Here is a 22,408-nt window from a genome sequence, read left to right on the forward strand (position 1 = left end):
TCTTGTCCTCTTCCCATGTAAATAAGGCCAACTCCCCCTAACTCCACACACCCTTCTGAGGCAGTTTAAAGACCCAACACTGTCTCCTTGTATCCTTGGCAACCAGCATACACTGGGGTCCTGTCGTGGCCTCTCTGTCTTTTGTGTTTGGGAGCTCAGAGAGACAGAGAGAGAGAGGGAGAGGAAGAAGAGAGGAGAGGAAGGAGACGAAAACAAGACTTACTGAAAAAGACAACAAAGATGACATCACCGCTATTTTATCCCACAACTGAAAATTTGGTTTGTAGTCCAACGGTGATGATGACTATGATGATGAGTAGCCAGAGACACAAAATGGGTAGCAGCTCAATCTGAGAGAGAGAGGGGGGGAGAGGCCCAGGGCTGAAAGGGGCATTGTGGGAAAGACAGTGGGCACACTGGGCAGTAACACAGAGAACACTAACTCACAGATCATGCCAGAGAGTCTGAAAACACCCACACTGGGCGACAATGGCAAACTTCATCGCTCCACTTGGCCCCCTCTGAATACACACATACAATGGCAGAATCCAAATAAGATGCTCTGTTATTCGTGAAATTTAACACACTACATTCCTTCAGTGCCTCCATCCCTTTGGCCAGCAGCAGATGGCCTGGTCCGAGCTGCACTGAACGTGCACGTCATGTGTTGCACGACAGGTAGGGCACCCAGCTGGCCTGAAAGGTGTAACAGGTGTCGTGGAAGTTGTTTTACCTCCTCAGCTCTGCTTCCCTGCTTCAAGTAAATGCAAACGGCGTCATGCAAATTTAACTTGTATGTGCCACGACTGGTAACAAATTTAACCTAATCAGTTAATTAAATCAAGCCTAATTAGAGCGAGGACCGAAAGGACCAGAACCAGCAGGTTTGACCCTCTGCAACCGGTTTCATCTGTACGGTGGGCTCTCTGCTGCCACCCTGTGCCGAATGTGAGGAATTGCACCTTTTACTCGCGAAATGTTTGCAATAAACCGAACAGGTAAGGAGTTAAAAGACAGGAAAATAAAAACCCACAGCATGCGTCAGCAGTAGAGCTCAATTCGTTATCTGATTGAATGACTAGTTCCAAGAAAGTTAAGACAATGAGTCTTGATGGGGATTTTTTTTTCACAATTTCACAAACTTCTGGTAGAAGGATTAGATTAGAAATAAAATAAGTAAAAGTTGCAGTAAATCTATGAGAATTAAATAATGATTAATAATCATGGGGTTATCTGTTGTACATCTGATTTGTTTTATTGCACCATATGTCAAACATCTGAAATTCATCTACTTCATCTGGTGATGTTATCGGTTCATTCAATAGATATGAGTCTCAGACAATGAGGCGTAATGATTGGATTTTTAAGACGTTCAAGTTTTTATACCCATTAAATAAAAAGAAGTGTGCCGTGAGTATTTTGTACATAAAATAATTGTTGGTATATTTGCAAATTGCTCATTAAAGCATTTTTGAAGCTGACAATGGATACTTACTATGAAAAATCATGAAGTCAAACTTGTTTTCAAGTGCAAGAACAATATTATATATTTACCAGTTTATACTGTATAATCATTATTACCAGGAGTAGCAGAATGTTAAAACAGATTACTTGATTGTTCCTCTTTCTCTTTTTTTTTTATCATATTTGACCATTATTGACATTTTCGTATAATTACTTTTACTTACACGGAATATATTCTTGTACTACCAATGCAGTTTCTATCTTAAAAACATTCTATATCTGCTTTTATTATGCAAGGAATCATGAGGCTGCAGAACAATATGGATTTATCCTAGCCAATCAGCAAAGATCAGGCTATGTGACAGATAATGACATTATTACATGCAATCAATCAGCAGTGACCTGGGGTATTTCACACCTCAGTGTTCTTTCAGGAAATTGAATTTTTCTACCCCCTACCAACTCCCACACCTGCGGTCATAACATTGAAACTAACAGTGGTAAAGTTGTTCTATTTTTTGTGGCATAAAAATGGTGGCACCTTATTTGATCACAGGCCCTGTTCACCTGAAACTAGTGCAAGCAATGGTAAGAACATTTTTTGACATACACCGGATGGATCTGTGAACTGTACTTATTTCGTATTTCAGACATTTTCAGGCTATAATAGTTAAATATGTGTAATTTTACGTTTTTTTTTTAACCTTTTAGCAGTTTTTATTATACTTAAGTTGCATATATTGGTGTTTATTTTCCCTGTTAGTCTTATTAATGCTAAAAATGATTTAGTAATTCAATATTTGTGATTTACTTAATTTTGATTTCATTACATGTAAGAAAAAAACTGTACCACCAGTAGTTCTAATGTTTTTTCACTTTGTATTATATATTTAAAATTTCTGCGTCAATATTTTATCATTTCGTTTTTGGTAGATCTATTTTTTTTCTTGTTTCTTTTTGCAGTGGTCTACTTGGCTCTTGTATGGAAGCTTGCCCATTCAGTACTATGCAAGAGAATAACATAACATATTTGGGTTTAGACAAAACTGTGTGAATGAACTTACATTAACTTAAATATTTGAAGAAATGTATAAATCATTTGCCAAATTATCTTACCGGTACTTGAGATTACAACAGCTTCACCAAGTACCATGAAGCAGTTGGCTGTGACTGGTGATATGCAGGTTTGTGTGTAAATATGTTATATACCATAATAACCACATTGTCTTATTGGATACTACTACCTTAGAGTAGTTTCACAAAGTATCACAAAGTCTGTCACTGGTATATGTAATATTCAGATTCATCAGAATTCTGATTTATCAGAATATTACATATATTATTATATTATATGATCTCTATAGGGTTGAAATTCTGAATTTCCATACCCTATAAAGGGTTAAAAGGATCTCGTGTCCACAACTACCCTGCAGTCAGTTATTTATGCTCTGCCTACTCCTCAAGTTTGCCCTTCAGTTAAGTCAACAGATCCCAGATCCGTTGAACTGTCGTAAAACCGTGGTTTTATTAACGACATCAGAAAGACTTTTTAGTCGACTTATCACTAATAGATACGCAGTAGTACGAACTTTTGGTGTTAAAAATAAGTCTGAGCCGATTTTTTATCTCATTTTTCACAAGTTACTGTGGGTTTTTGATGACGTAACGACAGTGCAGCACCGGTCATCGCTTTACGGCGGAGCGTGCTGCTGGAGGTCAGAGGCATGACGATAACGCGAGATTGGTAATATCGAAGCAGAAAAGACGTAGTTTTCGCTCCAAAAATCCAGCAAGACCAACAAATACGACCTGTGTTGACGTTTCCTTCTGGCAGCAGTGAATTCAGGAGCTCGTCTGATATACGTTTGTCTAATAGCTTAAGGGTTTCGACATATCTTGCTAACGTTAGCCAGTCGGCTGTTGTAGCAGCTCCCCTTCAGCCTCCTGTTTGACACTCGGAACATTTATCCAAGCATGGATAACAACTCACAAGGATCAGGGGGAGTTAAAGCAGGCCTGGGGAGTCTTTTTGGAGGGGGTGCACCTCAATACTCCAACACAGAGCTCGCAGGTGTCCCACGTAAGTGTCATGTAATCTAACTGTGATGCTAGCTGCTGTTACATTACTTCAGTGTTGCTGTACTGTCATTCAGTATCTGAAAAATCAACTCAGTCGATAATTGATCGTTTACATTACAGTGACTGGAATGAGCCCATTGTCCCCTTATCTGAACGTGGACCCACGTTTTCTGGTTCAGGTAAAGCTGAGTCTGTCTCCTTTTCTTTGCTGTGAGTGAGAATGTTTTGGATTTTTTTCCCCGGGCATCACTGTTTGAATCTTGTGTTTTAGGACACAGATGAATTCATCTTACCTACAGGGGCCAATAAGACAAGAGGAAGATTTGAATTGGCTTTCTTTACCATCGGAGGCTCCTGCATGACTGGTAAGAAACTGGTACACTGACAAAACGGGTTTAATGCTGAATATGACTTGGAAATACAAATTAAAGTACTGTATAGTACAGACTAAGTACAAGTATGTTGATGTCCTTGTTTTGTCTGTCCAATTGATCTACATTTTTTTCTGTTGAGAGCGACAGCTGTGGTCAGAAGATTACATAAAGGAGGAATGATTGCACTGCATACATCTTTAGTGAAATCAAGATTTAATTTATTTTTGACACAGTCTAAATTGCATTTAGAGGCTCAAATATAGTATACCAGCTATTATTTGGTTAGCAAGTTCCACCTGGATCAGATGCTTTTGGTTTCCATCAACAAGCTTCTGGTATAACTGTGGCTGGATATTTGATGACACTTCTTGGCAGAATTGATAGAGTTTATTTGCTGTTTCCCGCATGGACCTGGCTTTTAAGCAGAGTCTGTAACTTAGGAATATATTCATGTAACATTCACAGATATGTTCATATGGGTAACTGCAAATTTAAGACGAGCTTGAAGGTTTTTGGAGCAGGGGATCTTTCATGGTTGGCACTTTCTCAGCCCATGGTAATGTAAAACTGGCTTTTACATTGAATTTGACTTATGGACAGTGAGGCTGGTGTTTCGGTTTCCAGTTCATGGTAGGCTTGAGCCTTGGTGGTTCCTAGGTTGTTCCTGAACGTGCTAACCAATCTCCTGTCATATGAGAGTGACAGTTTTGGTCATCTTCCAGATTTTGAGCTATGTTCAGCTATATTTAAAAAGCAAAACAAAACAAAAAAAACACAAGAGACAGACATAAAGTGTGGGCATAGAAACACAAATGCAACAAGAACACACACAGTTAATGGCATATAAATCTGTCCATGTTATTTATTAAAACCAAAGCATGATGCAGGTGGAATAGTGTGAAATAATTCTTTCACTGACCCTTTGTTGACCTGTTCTGCATCCTTGTTTGAAATGCAGGGGCGACATTTGGGGCTTTAAATGGCCTTAGAATGGGCTTGAAGGAGACCAGAGACATGGCATGGTCCAAACCACGTAACGTACAGTAAGTTTGGTTACAGAATTCAGTTTATCGAATGGTTTTACGCTTGGATTTGGGTTGGACGTTGTTCAAATGTTTATCTTCCCTTCCCAGGATTCTCAACATGGTGACAAGGCAGGGCGCTTCATGGGCCAACACTCTGGGCTCTATTGGTAAAGCTTTATTGTTACTTAAAAATGATGTAGAGGTGTTACTGTAACAAGAATATCTATGAATCCCATGGTTGGAAGATCTTAGTGTTACTGATTTAAATGGATGGATGTATTTATAGGATTTTAAGTTTTCTAAATCAGTATATAATCATACTTTAATTATTTTGTTTTTCTTTATGTCACTGCAGCCTTGCTGTATAGTGCTTTTGGTGTTGCAATAGAGAAAGCCAGAGGAGCAGAAGACGATATCAACACAGTGGCTGCTGGGACATTAACGGGGATGCTCTTTAAATCCGGCGGTTGGTGTCTTTTCCTTTTTTCTGCTTCTACTTTATATCTGGCATTAATGTATATTAATGTACCTCTGTGTGTTTTTAACCTTTTAAATATTAGTTTTTACCAATAAATGATCCAAACATTAGTTTGAGCAAATATCAGGCTGTCAGCAAGCAAAATGGCATTTACCAGTGTTGGTGTTCATCAGTTATTTGTCATTTATTTTGCTCTGCAGTTTGATAAAGACTGAAAATTTCTTAGGTCCTTGTTTACGAAATGGGTGACAACATAAACAAAGTAAACGCAAACATGTATGGAAATGCTCAGTTTGTTAGGTAAGCCTTGCCAGTACAGACTTGGACCCCATTTTACTTTCAGAGCTGCCTTAATTGTTCATGGCATCGATTCAACAACGTCCTGGAGATTTTAGTCCACACTGACATGATAGTATCACACAGTTGCTGTGCATTTGTCAGCTGCACTTCCACGATGACTCACCACTTAGGTGGTCTGTTGGATTGAGATCTGGTGACTGTTGCCATTCAGCTGGCGGATTAGACAGTTGCGTTAACAAGCAGGTGAACAGGTGTACTAAATAAAAGGGCCAGTGAAGATGCTGGTTTAAGTTGTCAGTTAGCAGACGTTTAAAATCCTATTAAAATGATAGTTTGTTCAAAAGAATTTGTTAAATGTGACACATACAGTGTTCTTATTCTCTTATTTGAAAAGCTGTTAGCAGGGATTCTTTATATTAAATCAAGGCTAAATTTTGAACCACATGTCGTAATCATTAATACTGCACTGACTTTTTCATCTTATGCTGTATAAATGTTGTGTGGGCATGTTGTGACTTACAAAGGGCAGTACAGTGAATGCGCAGGCACTGAGATTATCTTTGGAAAGCACCTAAACTTTGTGTTATTAATTTACTCCATGCTGTTTGAAGTATTAGGTTTATCTTTGCCCACCTGGTACTTTGGCTAAGCTGAAGCAATTATTGTTTACTGTAATTAAAATGATTATTGTGATGCATGTTAAGCCGTATGACTCACTCTGTTTGTTTTCTCAGGTGGATTAAAGGGCGTAGCCCGTGGAGGTCTGGTCGGTTTAGCCTTGTCTGGTGCTTACGCTCTCTACAACAACTGGGACCATCTCACCGGCTCTCCTTCATCGAGGCTGTACTAAACTCCCCCACACAGCTGCTTCAACATTAGGGCCAAATATTTTGAGGACACAGCCTTTAACCACAGCGCTAAAAGACATTAGACTCTGGTCAAATGCTTTTTCTTTTTTTTTCTTTTTTGTTTGATTTTTTTGAATTGGTCGCAGTTCACTGGTTTCCCATCATAGCTGTTTTCCAGGAGCATTCTGGGAACTATGAGATGTGTCTTGGAAAAGTTTTGAACTGAATTAAAATGAAATCCAGACGTAGACCATCCAGTGACAGTTCTCCTTTCATTTATGTTGATTCTCTGAGGTGTTCCTGTCACTGATCTGATCAGTAATGAGAGCACTCTGTGAGGATGCGGTATAAAAATATGACTTTTTGTGATGATTGTTAATGTTACGCTAGATTTTAAACACCCATGATATTTGAGTTCAGTGAGTCAATTTGTAAGATGACCTCCAACATCTGTTGTGTTGTTTAGCCCTTGAATAACAACAGATTCATGTTCTGATTCATGTTGGACTGAAAGACTCTTCTGTAATAGAAGAACAGCTCAGACCTGGAGTCAGAGGGAAGCCTTGGGGTCAGTTTACTCTTCTATTTATTGAAACGTATTGGCTGCTGGCCCACTGTGGAAGAAGAAATCACTGTAAACTGTACCTTGAAGTGCATGCTGTTAATGTGTCCATCAAACCCACTGTATTATAGATTAAAATAAAAAATAAAAACAAAGGAGGTGTTCAGAGCTTTTGCTTTTAACCAATTTTATTGCATAAATGAGATTGGATGTAAAAGGTGGTGAGCAGTGTGTACTATGCAGTGCTTCACCAGAGTATAAGTATATACTGTAAGAAGATGACAACACATTCAGAACATGAATTAACATCATGGAGTGGAAAGAACTGGCTGTGAGACTGTCTGTAGACGTCAGACATTTAACAGCAGAGCTTATGCTTGCTGCGAGCGCTCAGTGCAGGAAGAAGTCCCTGATGCGCGTTGCCTCGATCCAGGGGATGTAGGCGACGGTGCGGGTGAAGACGCTGGGTTTGTTCTCCACAGTGCAACCGATGGGGCCGAAACTCACCACGCCGTGCACCTCCCAGCGGTCCCGGTCCAGCTGGCACAGCAGAGGACCGCCAGAGTCACCCTGAAAAAGGAGGATGGAGACAGGTGTTGGAAGATGAGGTGAGAATTGAATCTGGTGGATGAAATTTGACTTCAGGATAGTTAAAAGTGTAGTCCTACCTGGCATGCAGCTGGTGGATCCTCGGTGTCTCTGAACCCGGCGCAGATCATGGAGTCTCGGACGCGGTCTCCCCAGAATTTCTTCTGCCGACAGGTTTTGAAATCAATGATTGGTAGACGGGCTTGATTCAGGGCTTCTGCCAGAGACACATTCTCCTTCCCACCTGAAAAATGACATGATTTAAGAAATTATATCTCTTAACGTCTTTCTGCTCTTCTTGACTTTTCAGCTGTGTTTACATTATATCAATGGACATTTTCTTCGGTGGATGAATACTTCTGACATCCCTTAAAGCACCAGCTCTGTTGTGGAATCTGAGATAGAAGGCTAAAAATATTTAGCCTATTATACCAAACATGATCGTTCTTTAAAAAGGTGTTGCTGTTCCTCTCCCACTAACCCTCTACCAATAACCCTAGACCTTAGAAATTTTCCTAAAAAAGGCATTAAGTTGCTTTTAAGATTTAAGCTCAAAGTTCTGTCATTGCACAGCATCTCAGTACCTTTCTGCACTACTCACCCCGGGTGTCTCCCCAGCCGGTCACCCAGCAGTAGTGTCCTGGTTTGAGGCTGGTCTGCTTGTGCGGCAGGCAGGCGTAGCGGATGAAGTTTGAAGGGACGATATCTGTGGCAGACTTAACCAGGGCAATGTCGTAGTCCAGCTCGCTGTGAGCGGGATAGCGGAAGTTCTCGTGCCGGTAGATCCTCTTCACCGGGATAATCCTCTCTGCAGTCTCTGAACGCTTCAGCTGGTGCTTCCCCAGGACAATCCTCCAGCTCCCAGCGTCCTCAGCTTTACCCCTGATAGACGAAAAACACGTGTAGTTTTTGTGTAGTTGTTGAATTGGTAAAAGCATGAAATTATAAGTGTACTAAATGTTTTCTTACTTTTGGAAGCAGTGAGCAGCAGTAAGGACCCAGGTCTTGTGGATGAGAGTGCCTCCACAGACATGAATGTACTGTTTACTTCCTCTAGGCCGAACCTGTGAGAAACAACCAGCTCAAAAAATGTGGCTTCTTACCGCTCAGATACTGAAATTAACCGGCTTTCCTTAGTTTTTAAAAAAATGAGCCTAGTCATACATGTTTCTCTCATCACTAATAAATGTAAATTTTAAAAACTACGTTCTGCAAAGAAGTTCCAGAGCAAATAAACTGAATATCACATAGAGGAACTCATCAGCTTCCCTTGTGAGCAGCAATTGGCTGCAGTAAAGAGGAGAGTCTCCAAATTCCGAGTGGGCGACCATCTGTCTCGCCTGGTTGGGGTGCGAATCAGAAACAAAACTGCATCTGCTGATCAAGTAAATTTGTTTGTGATTTTTCCTCCTTGTGTGGTGGTCCAAAACCTGAGTGGAAATTAGAGTCTAAAAATGTATGTAGTTCCGGGTAGAAGGCATGTGCTGGGTAATTGGCTAAATGTTCAGGTCATCTATGACTTTTGACTGTTTTCGGCCAATTTGGCAGATTAATATTACTTGAGATGACAATAAAAGTGAAGACTGTGTGCTTTAAAGGCTTTTCATGGTCACTTCTGAATAAACCAGTGATTCTCAGAATCTCCTAAAATTCCCATCCCTAAACCACAATTGAATTCTCCTTAAGAATACAGATAGGTTAGACATATCACTTAAAATGATAATGAAAATAATGATTAGTTACAGTCTAGAACTGAAATGACCTTTTTAGGTCAATGTAAGACCTCCAGATTCTTTGAATACTGAGCCACGTCAAAGAGGTTTACCTGCAAAGAAACCTGCCAGGGCCAAGAGTGAGGCCTGGCCTCATTCCCAGACACAATCCTTTCAGCCATGTTGGGCTTGAAGTGGGCCATACCACAATCCTTAGGCCAGTCTAAAAAGAGAAAGGCAGAAAATATGAGCACCAAATATTTTGTTTTCCTCATATATTTAGAAGTGTTTTCAAGTCCTCACCCAGGTGAAGGATTTTATGCTGTGGCTGTTGTTCAGAGGTGAGTGTGTATGCAGCTGCAGGCAGGGACGCCTTGCTCAACAGCAGCGGCAGCAACAGAGACAGCAGCAGAAGCAGAGGAGGTCCTGGTACAGCCATCGTCTTCCAGAGAATCACCGGCCGGCCTGCGTTCCACGCTTTTTATACCAAGCACATGCAGATGTACATAAACAGGTACACACACACGCAAAAACAACACACCTCCAGGGACAATGAGCCGTGTCACAACAAAGGCTGAGCGCTGGATAGTTCTCCTCTAGCTTTGGAGTTTCCACTGTAAATGAAAAACAGGGGATTTTGGGGAGTCCCATCAGCACTTTCACACACATATAGTTTGCTCACATGACACTAATTTGCATGCAAGACAAAGACAACATAGTACTGTATGCAAACAAACATCACATCATGTCACGTGACTTAAAGCAGTGACATAGTGACCTGAAAATGACCTTTATCTCTGCATGTGGACTATTTAGATAAACTGGTATTCCAAATAACCAGTGTAGTTCTCACTGTGTAAAGATGACCCAGAAGAAAACATGTTTTTACCTTGAGCTCCTATGATTAGTAGTGTCCCTCGAAACTGGCAGTGGGGAAATAAAAACTGGGGTGGATTCTAGAGGACAAAATACAACACCCAGTGTATAAATGACTCATAAACTCAAACAAACTTTTACTCTGGTCAGCTAGAACACGTAACAGATCTCACGCTGTCAACATCATTGTGAAGAGATGTCAAATATTTCAGTTGTTCTCATTTTTAGGTTTTTAGATTTTCAGGTTTTCTTACACATACAAATTTTCAGTAAGATTAAATTAATTTCTCACTATTTACAGAAATACATAAAAAATAAACCCATAGCTTTTGGCTAGACTGGCATAATATTTTGTGTGAACATGAATTTTTCGCAGAGGATGATTCCTACGTCAACTTCCCAATCATAATGTCCACAATCAGGTCAAAATTCCACTGCTTTACATTTAAATATCTGTTGAACTAATGATAGCATTATCAATAATTTTAATAGTTTTGCAAACCTCTCTTTTTACAGGAAGAAACCTCCATCAGAACCAGGTCTGAGAGTTGCAGCCATCTACCATGATGGTTTGGAGGCATCACCATCTGGTTGGAAAGCAGTTTGAGCTCCTATATTGAGGTCTTCTCTGGTGGCTGAGAGGGTTGCTTTCCTATTCATTTGTGAATGGACCTTGACTGTTATTTGCACTTGTGTGCCAAATCACACTTCCAGCCTCACAGAGCTGCTAGGTTTATTTTTGAATTGTCACTCACCTCGTGGGTATTTTGGTGAAGGACGTTAAAAGCCACAAGTGTTTGAATACTTTACATCTTTATTAAATTTTATGAACTTTTAAATAGCACAAAATATATCAGCTTTAAAGAACCATTATTGATTCTACTACAGTCCGTTCACCCAAATATTAACAACAACGTGTTCATGTGTTTATGTCACCTAAATTAAATTCTTTTGACAGACTATTTTGTAAATTACTTATAACTTATTGGCTTATCAATTTTCATAAAAATACAAGTGACCCTCCTGCTTCTTCTACACACAAATCCAGATCTGTGAAAATATGACAACAATAACTGCAGTAGAAGCCACTAGTGAGCTGAGCCTTTTTACCCTTGGTGAATGAGAGAGAATGTGCCTGCTCATCTGAATGGCAATGCCTGAATGGCCAAAACTCACAACTGTGGTTCACCAAGTTTACATACAGTTGAACGTTGTGTGTGTGTTTTTCCCCCCGCAGTGAACGAGTTGAGTGAGGTGACGTGTTGCTTCAAAAGTTCAAACAACAAAGTAGCCAAACAATTACACATTTTAGAAAAGAGACCAAAATTATAAAATGTGTATTTCTGAAACATTTTCATTTTATTATTTTGTTGTTGTTGCTGTTGTTGAAGATTTTTGTAATAGGTTTTGAAGGACTCAGACCTTTACTCCAGGTAGCACTTTTTAAAAAATAAAACCCATTTACAAACACATTCGTGCATTCATAGTTTTAACACAAACGTACAAAAGTACATTTTTAAGGGATTCGTGCTTAATAACATAAAACACATATTTGTGCAGAGAGCTAACTTAGCTACCGTGTATATTCCTTTGTTGTGTTTATTAAAGTCATAATGTGCAGAGTGGTTGGTAACCAGCAACCTGCCCAGTACATAACATTTATTTGCAGTGAAATGTCAATGTATGTATTTATTTTGCTTGAACTAAACAAACTAAGCAAAAAGAGTTGGGCAATAGTTCGACTGGCCCCCAACTCCAATGTGTGTAGGAACATCAATCCATCCATCAATCTCTTTTCTGATCTGGTTATTACACTAGGGCTCAGTGAGGCTAGAGCCCTGGACAGTTACGAAACCTTCAAAGGGCTAACAGGCTGTATTTACACATGTACTTTTGACTTTACCCACAGCGGTGCATTTGAAAATACAAATGGCCAAGTGGATCAGACATTAACTGGTCTTATGGTAGCACGCCAATTCTCTTGTACAAAGTCAAAGTAATGTCAGATTGTAGCGGTGTGAGAATAATAATGCATTCACTGCCAACCAGTGGACAACGTGTGTACTGCCTTGCTAAAGGCTACATCAAGGAAACTCCCTGACCTAAACAACAGAGTTTTTCCAGTAGTACGAGTATGTCTGAAGGAGAGTGTGGAAAATATCTCGACTTGGGTCTCACAGATGTCTGAGGCTGTGAATTCGATAAGACACATAAAAAATATTTAGATTCAATTTAGAATGACGAATGAACCCAAAATGCACGTCTTTGCACATAGAAAACTCTTACCCTTCACTTCTGATCCTTATGTCCATTGTGTTGCTCATTTGTAGTAATCACTCACAAACCAAAGAATTTCAGCAATGGACACCAATATTTTATTGTACATCTACAGGAACAAGTTTTAGTGATGACTGTTGACTTTTATGAAAAGTTTAGCAGAGTTACATCTATCTTCAACTAAACAGTGAATACCAGTGAGAGAGGAAAACATTACTAATGTTGCACCTGTTGAAAGATGTACCTAATAACAGAAAACATGCTGACAGAAAGTCTAGAATAGAGCTGAACAGAACTCTGAAACTCTTTCAGCTTCAATCCAAGGTTATGAACATTGTGCAACCTGAGGATTTAATTAGTTATCATAGATTTAATTTAGCCAGCTATATTAGTCATCTGCCTTTGTGGAGGCTCCACACCATCTTGGCCTCCTCAGTGACCTTAACACACTCTTCTTCCGGCTGTGTCCATTCCCAGATGAGGGGGACTTAGAATGGTGGCTGCCTTCCTCTCCACAAATCTCTTGCTCATCTTCTTTTGCTTTGTCATCTTCTGCTGTACTCTTTTTCTGTGAAGCTTCTTCTATTTCTATCTTATTTCCCCCTCCTTCCTGCTCTTCTTCTCTACCCTGTTCTGCTTCTGCTGTTCCTTCATTCTTAGGGGACACAGTGATATCAAGGTTTTGAGGAGGTTTAGGTGCTTTCTTCTTCTTTGAGGAACGTCTTGGCGGTTCTGGGCTGTTCTTGCTTTCCAGATGTTTTAGTATGGCTGTGTTCAACTCTTCAGGGTCCACAGATGCCCCATGAACATCCCATGTCATACCATCCTCATCCCATTGCACCTGCTTCATACTGCTCCTCCTTCCACCTAGCTCATCCCTATCCTCTGCCTGAATCTTCAGACACGGCCTCCTGCTCTCCAGATCATGTGAAGAAACAGAGGTAACTTCCAATGCAGGGTCTTCGACTTGTTTTTCCTCCTCCTCTGCACTGCTAACTGGGAACATGCTGGAAGATGCTGATACTAGATTGGAGTTAGACCCTGCTGAAGACTTCAGGTTCAGTCTGGATCCAGGTGGCGAGCCCAAGATAGAATGGGACCCCATGTTGGATGTGGAAATGTTCCTCTTGAGGTCCCACCATGAGCCAACAGGAGAGACCGTCTGCACAGCTGCATCTGCCATTTCTGGCCGTGACACCGGTGGAGCTTCTTGCCTGAACAGCTCTACCTTCATTGCCCTTTCAGTGCCCTCTCTGGCATTTAAGCAGCACCTGCAAGTGTCACCCAACCGTGAGTCACTCAGGGAAGAGACAAGTGGTGACCCCCAACCTCGACCTGTTGCACAGATTTGCTCTGGCTGCCACGGCAGCTCAAGATAGCAGACAGATGGTCCTGTTTTTGACTGCTGCTTTGGAGAATCAGGTGTCAGGTAGCTAAGTATTTGCACAGGGCTTCTTGCTTCTTCACCCTCCAGTATTCCTGTAGGGCTGGACAGCGGTTCTATCACGTCATCAACAAGGCATTCGGGATTTGAAGACACTCCTGCTTCATCTAAACTAACAGAGGACAGGATTGGGGAAGGGAACTGAAATGAAAGGGAATTATTCTCCAAGAAGCCTTCATCTTCTGTGCTGGTGAGCTGGAGTGTTTCAGGAGAGTGGGACTGAAAGCTTGAAGAGTTGTCAATCTTTGGGGATGAGAATGTAGGTGAAAGTTCTAGTAAATCTTCCTCCTGCAGTGAGTTCAGTGGAAGTGGTGAAGAAGAAGTCTGTACAGGTGGTAAAGTAGGCGTGTTGAGCGGGGAGATGAACGGTGAGGGTGTGGTTTCTGGAGAGGTCAGTTTGGACATCGGAGAATCTGGTGCTGCAGAACAAGTGGCTTCATGGGTGAGACTGGAGGGGCGTGACACGACTGTGTCCGGAGTGCTGCTGCGGCTATGTGTGCTACCGCTACACCCGCTCCATCGCTGCATGTTGGAAACCCAATGCTCGCTGAGAGCAGGAGAGCTATTGATGTCAACATTATTGGTTGTGGATGCTAACTGGTGGCTGTTGGTGGTGTTGACATGTTGCCACATGTAAGCGTGCAGCGGCTGCAGTGTCACGGAGTTCTGCTCATAGTGGGTGTTTGTGCTTGAGCTGCGCCTCAGGTCCAGTCTGGTCCACGCTGGATCACGCTTGTGTGGCGGACTTGCAGCCATTAAAACATCCATGGAGCTCTTAGAGAGGGAGAAAATCGGTGCCTGATCATCTTCATCCTCCACCTTTGGAGCTCCACTGGAGTAAGAGAGCGACTGACTGACAGAAAAGCAAGCTGGCTGGTAGCTCTCAGATGCAGGGCGCCCAGCCCTCGCCATGGTAACGGCACTAACCTGTTTGGGAAGACACACCTTTTAACATTAATTCACTGTTTTTCACTGATGCAAAAGTATTGGCCACTAAGAGGGAAGCAGCAACACTTCTATGACACAATACTGACATACAGTATCATCACCATTGTTGGGAAGGTTATTTTTGCAATGTAATAGTTTACACATGACTAAATACCCTGTTGATTACTCAATCAAAGTCACTTTACTATATTTTGATTATTTTTCTTATAAATAGTTGAAACTACTGTCTTCCTTCTCTCACCCCAACTGGTCGCAGCAGATGGCCCCGCCCCTCCCTGAGCCTGGTTCTGCCGGAGGTTTCTTCCTGTTAAAAGGGAGTTTTTCCTTCCCACTGTCGCCAGAGTGCTTGCTCACAGGGGTCATATGATTGTTGGGTTTTTTCTCTGTATGTATTATTGTAGGGTCTACCTTACAATATAAAGCACCTTGAGGCGACTGTTGTTGTGATTTGGTGCTGTATAAATAAAGTTGAATTGAATTGAACTAGTCTTGTGTGTGTTTCTTAATCAAACATTTCAGTGTTAAATGTCAGAATTTTCAACAATAATTAACAACTCTGTGCAGTGATGTCAGGACACTTATGATGATTTAAACATTCAGTTAGTAAAAGTCATTGGTCATCAGTCAAAAAGCTATTTGCAGGCATAGCAGGTTGTTTGGAACAATGTGTATTATTTATGGTGTCATACTCAAATTACAGTTTAAATTCATGGATATGTAGGTTAAAATAAGTAGCTTATTTTGATTCTAGTAGAGAAGTAGAAAAATTGTTCCCCAACTAACCACTCAAAAAAGTAGGTAGTGGGTGTAACTCTAGTTTTATGTGTTTAGCCCCCTTACAGGTACCAAGTTTGGTACTTGTACAGCTCCATAGAGTCAAGGGAAGCTGCAGATTGTCATAATGTCACATGATACAGTTCATTATTGAAAACATCACATCTGACCACCTTACTAAAACTAAATTCAACAGTTTAGGAAATGCATGCCAAGACTTGGATGAGAAGGCCGATGCTCGCACTGAGTGCACGTATATGCTCACCCCCACACATCCGCAGGCACTCCAGATTAGCCAAATAAGATTACACAATCCAGATTATTTGGTCAACGAGACAAAGGGTAAATTGTTTGAGACGGAACTACAAAGCCTGTTTGGGACTCATTTAACAAAGACCCGAAAGAGACAAAGAATGATAACTACAGTGGATGGTGGAGTTTAGAATAAATTACAATCAACCTTTTTTAAATCTTTGATTTGTTCGTGCTTTTCCTCTTTTTTTCTTCTATTCATTCATGATTCATAACTATAATGCTACTATTTCTGATAAAAAAAAAAAGCCTGCATTCTTATTTCACTACCTTTCACTACTCTGTCCAGCTCTGTCCCAAACTGACCTAGTAGTATTTAGACCACAACTGACCCGATGGTACCCAGACTACCTAATCTGCACAACATAAACTCTTAGTTACCCATAATGGTTATTCACATAAACAAAACAGTATTACATAAGACAGAAAAAAACAAATAGTAAAGTCCTACCTTTAAGTTCACAAGTTATGTCCTGTTTTAGCCTCTGCCATGCCACAGAGCGGGTAGCCCTAAATGGTGTCTTTCCTTCCTCCCCTCATTCCTTCCCCTCTCTTCCTCCCTCACTTCTTAATAAGATCACCTTTGCTGTCTCTAGCATTAAAACAACCCACAGCTTCGCACTCTGTGTCTGTCTGTTGTCAATTTGCTCAAGCTTAATCTCCCTCTCTGTCTTAGCTGGACTTCATTTGAAGCTGGCATCGGTGTAAATGTGATGATTTCCTTTTGTGAATTTGAGTTCTTTGGTATGTTGACGTGTGGGGGAAACAGAGGGGGCCATTACTCTACCTTTAGCCCAGAAGATTAACGGTCATCTTATTAGCTGCCGTCCAATCTCTGAGCAGTCTGAGCGTGTGGATGAATGCGTGTGTGTAAGTGATCAGTGGGTAAGCAAGTGGCTTATTTTGATTCTGAGTTAAGGTCAGGCCAGCTGTCATGACCACCATTGTGTGTGTGTGTGCAGACTATTGTACGAGCAAAAGAAATCATATAGATGTTTAAATTAATTATGTTCAAAAGTCAACCATTCGAGAGATATATTTTACAGAATGCGTAGAAACTTTGAGCTCCTAATGGTTACAAAGGTAAAGTCGGGTGTTTTCATTAAAATCAGTCACCTTTCTTATATCATGAATGTTGATACCACATTTTAAGGGCAGTGCAGAGGCCCCTTCCACAAGATCTTCATTTCAGGATAAAGCAATGTTCTAATCAAACTGTATATAGTGGGGTGGGATGCTGCTGATTTCAACTAAGAATGTAATCAGGCAGTTAAAGGAACACTAAGGAACTCCTCAATCCCACTGCCTTGCCTTCTGCAATGGAACCAGAATCTGGGAAAGAGAGTGACCATCCGCTTCTTGTTGGGGTGAGGTTACTGATGCAGTTAAACAACTGCTCAGTGGCAGAGCCCCTGGGGTAGATAAGGTAGATAAGGTTATCCAAGACATCTTTAAGATGTCTGCCCCCCCGGCAAAGTCTGAGGCAGGGTGCTGGAGAAGAGTTGAATAGTTATTGGTAAATGAACTGGTTCTTATATAGTGCTTTTCTACTTTACTTGAGCACTCAAAGCACTTTATACTTTGAGTATGAAGTGCTTTTTCTGCATAAATGCACAAGTGCTTTCTATCTGACATTCACACACATTCATACTTTGAATGATAATCGGTTAGTATCTAGCCCAAGGGTATTTGGCATGCAGACTCACCAACCAGCCTTTTGATTAGTAGATGGTCTGCTCTACCTCCTGAGCTACAGTCACTCTGAAATGAATCCCTGGTTCACCAGTTGAACCTCAGATTCAGGAGGAACAATGTGGTTTTTGTCCTGGTGCTGGAACATTGGACCATCTTTTTATCCCCTTGAGAATACTTAAGGGCGCCTGGGAGTCACATACTGATTGTTTGATTTAAACTCAACTGTAGAGGTGTACGGAGAAATCACAAAAATCCTGCCATTATCCAAAATCTCATGGACCTTACTGTTGCTACTCTTATATTAGCTATGAGGTACTACAGAGCCCCCAGTGACACTAGGTTGGATAATTCTTTGAATAAAACAAGTTCCCTCAGATTCAAAGTCTAATAAAGGATCAAAAGAACAGAAGACATAGTCTTGTTTTAGGATGTGATGCAGCAGAGTCACTTCAGCACTTAAATAAGAGAGACACAAACAAGAGAAATGCAGCTGAGACCAAAATATCCTGACTTATTCTAAGAATAATTTACCACAACACAGCTAACAGCTTGATGACATTAACAGGGTTTTTTTTCGTGACGTTTTTTAAGGACACTCTTCCAGATCTGCAATTTTGCATGACTGGGTGCTTGTCATGGTTGGGAAACTGACCTTCATGTGTAAAACTGAAGCAATGGCTCACTAAGGAAGTTAATGAATGCCAGTAGTTGCCAGTCTCTAAGCTGGATCACAAAAGACTGTCAGTTCTGACAATGAACAAGAACAAAAATAAATCCTTAAAACCAGAAAGCACCATCAAACCCAACGAAAAAATGTCTCTCTGCAAGGAAAAAATGAGACAAAACCATTTATTAAATGTTTCATCTTTTAATTTATGCAAAGCAAACAATTAACAAATAAATTCCACTCTAAAGCTCAAGTTAGTTTCCGGTTGTTTGGTGAATTAATTTAACTTAGAATTAATTTGAGGCTCCACTGGAGCCCAACGGCAAATTTTTGCCCGGTGGGTCCTCAGGAGATTAATCCGGCCATGCATATAACAGCATGGGAACCAGCCAGATGTGTCGCACCCTCACAGCTCTGCGGAGTCACAAACGGTAACCTCTCACATTAACAATGAATGCTAAGCAGTAGCTTCATTCCTGGTGAGTCTGTCTGAGTCAAAGCTGACAAGGAAAGAAAAGTTATTCACGTGTTGGAGCTGACCTCTTCATGGCTGGTGAGCAGGAATCTAGATTAAACCTACTGCCTGTGATACACCTGTATTACACCCTATCGTTCCTCCTCTTTGTGTTTTGTTCAGATCACATGTTACAGCTTGCTGTTGGTCTGTCTGTGGGTGTCCTGTTGCTGTTCCTGCTGCTGATTCTGATAGTGTGCTACCTAAGGAGGAGGAAAAAAGAGCAGATGCAGTATGAAGAGCTGCTCTCTGCAGTGCCTTCAGTCCCGGCATGCTCTGCTCCAGTGATCCTGGTGTCTCAGGGCTCCTGGGCCACGTTAGTGAGCATTTTACATAAAATATCTACATACGGGCTCTTGAAGCATTAATTTATAAATTAAAAAAATATTACATATTAATAAGACTCAGAGGCTTTCCGCTTTATCACACGGTCCTCATCAGAGATTGCAGGTGGTTCCCAGTATTACACTATGGCTCATATTGGTTTGTCCTTGTGAATCTGTGTGGTCCTGGAGATACCTCCTGTAACAGGAATCACTAAGGCAGATTTGAGTTCTTCAGCAGGTGTTTGCCAGCACACTAACACTAAAACTCAGTGACAAAACTATAACAATTTGGGTTGTGATTGGGCCCATGAGTACTGAGAAAATATCAATCTTTATAGACTAAAGATTAAAAATGTATTTCACGACATAAAGCCAGCATATCTTCTATTTGCTAGTATATGTTTAAGTCTTTATCTGTTAGATCTTGTTTCTAGTTTTTAACAGATGTTGTTTAATAGCCCATATTTCCCTTTTTTTCCAAGATTTTTTGTGTGAGAACGAGAGCGTCTATTATTTTCAGTTTGTGAGGAATTTAGTCAGACTTTTACTGACATCTCTGACCACTGACAGCTATTTGCTAAAGGCAGTTGCAGCACCACTCAACACTCATTTAATATTATTTGTCTCTATGTGTGGAAGGCCCCGTGAGATCGCTTTCACTCTACCTCCTCGCTTCATCACACAAAACCATGGAGATCGGAAAAATAACGAGCAGGACAAGAAAGAGGAGGAGGATCCCCAGCGGGACGTACTGGCTCATCGTGGGTCGCTCTCAGTGAGGAGTAGGTCATTGCTTCTTTTTATATGACAGCGTATCAAGACAGTTAGAGCCACTTTGTTGGTGCTGGTTTTATGCTTGTGGAAACATAAGAGGATAATAAGAGCATTCACCTACGATCACCTGAAGAAAATATTATTGTTGTTAAGACGTTTCAGTCTGGACAGATGTGGCGCTTTGGGGGGGACCAGCTCACCTACACTCCTTCAAACCAACAGGGCCAGTCCTGGGCCTGACAATTACACCAAAGTATCACATAGCTTTCATTAAGTTGAAGAAAAACTGTGATATTTTGCTGTTTCCTTCAGGCTGGTACCCAGTGGGGACGGTTTTGGCTGGTCTCTACTCTGTACCTCCTCTAAATGAGGTGGTGGCCCCCCCTCCCGGCATGGTCTCCCGCCTCTGCTTCTCCGTGGAATATCGACACAGCAGCGAACAGCTCATGGTCTTCTTGCTCCGCCTCAGCAACCTCCCTCCACGTTTCCATGGCAACGTCACGATGGTGGAGCTCAGACTTCTCCCTGATGACAGGCGGCCCCGTCAAGCCAAGGCCCGGGGCACGGGTCCAGACCCCGAGTTCACCGACTGCTTCATTTTCCAGGTGAGGGCAGAAAAGTTTCCAGAAGTTCACATCTAGAAGTTAGAGACAAAAGAGAAGACAAAAATGATTTCCTTAACTTTTATTTAAAGCTGATATCATTTATGTTTTTATAATGTTTTGACTGGAGATGTGAAAGGGGACAAATACTGATACCCAGGTCCCAAGTAATACACCCACTGAGAGAGAGGAAGAAGAGATGGAGAGTCAGTTGGGCACAGAGATTTTTCTAATTTTTAGTATAATGATCAGAAAATGCTTGAAGGATATCATTCTCTGAAAGTTTAAAGGGAGCGTTGGGAGTTAGGAGCAACAAAACTGAACGCAGTCTGTGCAATTTCACACTTGACTTCAGAATCATGGGTGAAGGTCTAATGTCTGTATTGGCAACAGTATTGTTCCCATTCTGCAGTGATTAAATACTAAGAACAACAATTTATCAGAGTTCATTCAGTACACAGAGAAAGACTGACTGAGGTCATAGCTCAGATAAATATTGTGGATAAATGAAATCTGCTTTTTGATGTTGAGGAATGAGTGCATTGGCTCCACAGGTGTCAGCGTTGCATGTGCTTCACAGCACCCTGAGTGTGTGTGTGCTGAGTGTGGAGCAGGATGGTAAACGCCATGTGGTGGGTAGGGTGCTGTTTTCTCTGGAGGGGGAGTTCGGTCAGGCTGGCAGGGTGCTCTGGAGAGACCTTGAGACTGAGGAAGACCCACAGGTACACACCAAACAACCACACACACACACACACACACACACACACACGAGTGCAAAGCTAAAAGTTCATGATTGCTGTGCTTGTCAGTGTTCAGAGCTGGGGGATGTGCAGATATCTCTCAGCTACAGTACATCCCTGCAGCGCCTTTCAGTGGTGGTTTTGAGGGCTCGAGGCATACAGCTGCTCACAGACGCAGGTACGAGCTGATTTATGGTTATGGATGGAGCTTGTGTGGAGTACACAAATCCACTGTTTATCTACAAAAGAAAGAAAGTATGAGATAAATCTGCTTATGACCAAAGGAATGTCCGGTAATACAGCACCTGTGTGTGTTTCTAAGGTGTGTGTGTCCAGGTGAGCTTACAAAAGCACACTCAGGTGGTGAAGATGAAGCGCAGCTGTGTGGTGAAAGGTGAAAATGACCCCTACTTCAACTTCAGGTCGACCTTTAAACTGCGACCTCAGCACCTGGACGAGGCCTGCGTGAGGTTTGAGCTGCAGCAGCCGAGCAGCGTCCGCTCAGGTGACTGTTGGACGGGCTGAACTTCAGATCTAAACTTTGTTTGGAGATTAATGGAAATGATCAATGCGTCAGTGTTTCATAAGATAGGCATTAAAAGCTTTTCATCAAACACTCATCTTTGTCATTTTAAAATTTTAATTTCTGACATTTAACTTCTGACAATAACAATAAGACCTCACCTACCTGACATTTAAAGAATGTCGAGTGTTTTAGGGCTTCTTTTAAAGAAGTAAAATGTTAGAAAAGCTCCAAGTATACTGAAAAGCATGTTTCTTGTTTATAGTTATATTATTTATATTTATTGAGTTTTTCGAGTTGTTTATTAGTAGTTTATCATATTTAATAAAATGTTATCAGTCTGGAGAGTCCAAGGTTAGGCATTACTGCTAATTTGTCTTTAATGCTTTACGGGTTTTTACAAACTGTCCATTGGAAATAAAGGTTCTTATTCAAAGTTTATGTGTAACAGAAAAAAACTTATTTTTTCCCTTTTTAAAAATGTTTCCTCTTAGGAATTTATTATT

The 22,408-nt window shown here is 41.1% G+C and overlaps 4 protein-coding genes across 4 annotated transcripts; 2 read left to right on the plus strand and 2 right to left on the minus strand.

Moving 5' to 3' along the window:
* The first annotated feature begins 3,128 nt into the window (after nucleotides 1–3,128).
* On the plus strand, nucleotides 3,129–7,285 carry timm23a (translocase of inner mitochondrial membrane 23 homolog a (yeast)). The gene is made up of 7 exons (XM_005725934.1): nucleotides 3,129–3,544; nucleotides 3,664–3,722; nucleotides 3,815–3,908; nucleotides 4,876–4,960; nucleotides 5,051–5,109; nucleotides 5,298–5,408; nucleotides 6,455–7,285. The coding sequence occupies exons 1-7, from the start codon at nucleotides 3,439–3,441 to the stop codon at nucleotides 6,568–6,570; spliced, it is 630 nt and encodes a 209-aa protein (XP_005725991.1). The 5' UTR covers nucleotides 3,129–3,438; the 3' UTR covers nucleotides 6,571–7,285.
* A 13-nt stretch (nucleotides 7,286–7,298) lies between these two features.
* On the minus strand, nucleotides 7,299–9,869 carry LOC102200803 (elastase-1). The gene is made up of 6 exons (XM_005725960.1): nucleotides 9,734–9,869; nucleotides 9,544–9,653; nucleotides 8,688–8,782; nucleotides 8,320–8,600; nucleotides 7,799–7,962; nucleotides 7,299–7,700 (listed from the first exon to the last, which is right to left on the minus strand). Exons 1-6 carry the CDS (start codon nucleotides 9,867–9,869, stop codon nucleotides 7,521–7,523), a joined length of 966 nt encoding a protein of 321 aa, XP_005726017.1. The 3' UTR covers nucleotides 7,299–7,520.
* A 2,796-nt stretch (nucleotides 9,870–12,665) lies between these two features.
* On the minus strand, nucleotides 12,666–16,765 carry LOC102191987 (flocculation protein FLO11). The gene is made up of 2 exons (XM_005725935.1): nucleotides 16,513–16,765; nucleotides 12,666–14,954 (listed from the first exon to the last, which is right to left on the minus strand). Exon 2 carries the CDS (start codon nucleotides 14,937–14,939, stop codon nucleotides 12,972–12,974), a length of 1,968 nt encoding a protein of 655 aa, XP_005725992.1. The 5' UTR covers nucleotides 14,940–14,954; nucleotides 16,513–16,765; the 3' UTR covers nucleotides 12,666–12,971.
* A 2,076-nt stretch (nucleotides 16,766–18,841) lies between these two features.
* Nucleotides 18,842–21,904, plus strand: syt15 (synaptotagmin XV). The gene is made up of 7 exons (XM_005725961.1): nucleotides 18,842–18,976; nucleotides 19,061–19,253; nucleotides 19,903–20,045; nucleotides 20,350–20,642; nucleotides 21,194–21,361; nucleotides 21,449–21,557; nucleotides 21,702–21,904. The coding sequence occupies exons 1-7, from the start codon at nucleotides 18,970–18,972 to the stop codon at nucleotides 21,902–21,904; spliced, it is 1,116 nt and encodes a 371-aa protein (XP_005726018.1). The 5' UTR covers nucleotides 18,842–18,969.
* Nucleotides 21,905–22,408: the final 504 nt, after the last annotated feature.

Source organism: Pundamilia nyererei, unplaced genomic scaffold (genome assembly GCF_000239375.1).
Source record: "Pundamilia nyererei isolate P.nyererei 1_Seehausen unplaced genomic scaffold, PunNye1.0 scaffold00017, whole genome shotgun sequence".
NCBI classification, from domain to species: Eukaryota; Metazoa; Chordata; class Actinopteri; order Cichliformes; family Cichlidae; genus Pundamilia; species Pundamilia nyererei.

Excerpts from the sequence above, each read along its gene's own strand:
- LOC102191987 (XM_005725935.1), bottom strand. The coding sequence starts at position 14,939 with ATGGCGAGGGCTGGGCGCCCTGCATCTGAGAGCTACCAGCCAGCTTGC.
- LOC102200803 (XM_005725960.1), bottom strand. The coding sequence starts at position 9,869 with ATGGCTGTACCAGGACCTCCTCTGCTTCTGCTGCTGTCTCTGTTGCTG. Across the intron at positions 9,654-9,733 it reads GCATAAAATCCTTCACCTGG|ACTGGCCTAAGGATTGTGGT; the intron begins GTGAGGACTTGA and ends TTCTCTTTTTAG. Across the intron at positions 7,701-7,798 it reads ATCCACCAGCTGCATGCCAG|GGTGACTCTGGCGGTCCTCT; the intron begins GTAGGACTACAC and ends CTCCTTTTTCAG.
- timm23a (XM_005725934.1), top strand. The coding sequence starts at position 3,439 with ATGGATAACAACTCACAAGGATCAGGGGGAGTTAAAGCAGGCCTGGGG. Across the intron at positions 4,961-5,050 it reads TCCAAACCACGTAACGTACA|GATTCTCAACATGGTGACAA; the intron begins GTAAGTTTGGTT and ends TTCCCTTCCCAG. Across the intron at positions 5,110-5,297 it reads CAACACTCTGGGCTCTATTG|CCTTGCTGTATAGTGCTTTT; the intron begins GTAAAGCTTTAT and ends ATGTCACTGCAG.
- syt15 (XM_005725961.1), top strand. Across the intron at positions 20,046-20,349 it reads TGGGTCGCTCTCAGTGAGGA|GCTGGTACCCAGTGGGGACG; the intron begins GTAGGTCATTGC and ends TGTTTCCTTCAG. Across the intron at positions 20,643-21,193 it reads CCGACTGCTTCATTTTCCAG|GTGTCAGCGTTGCATGTGCT; the intron begins GTGAGGGCAGAA and ends TTGGCTCCACAG.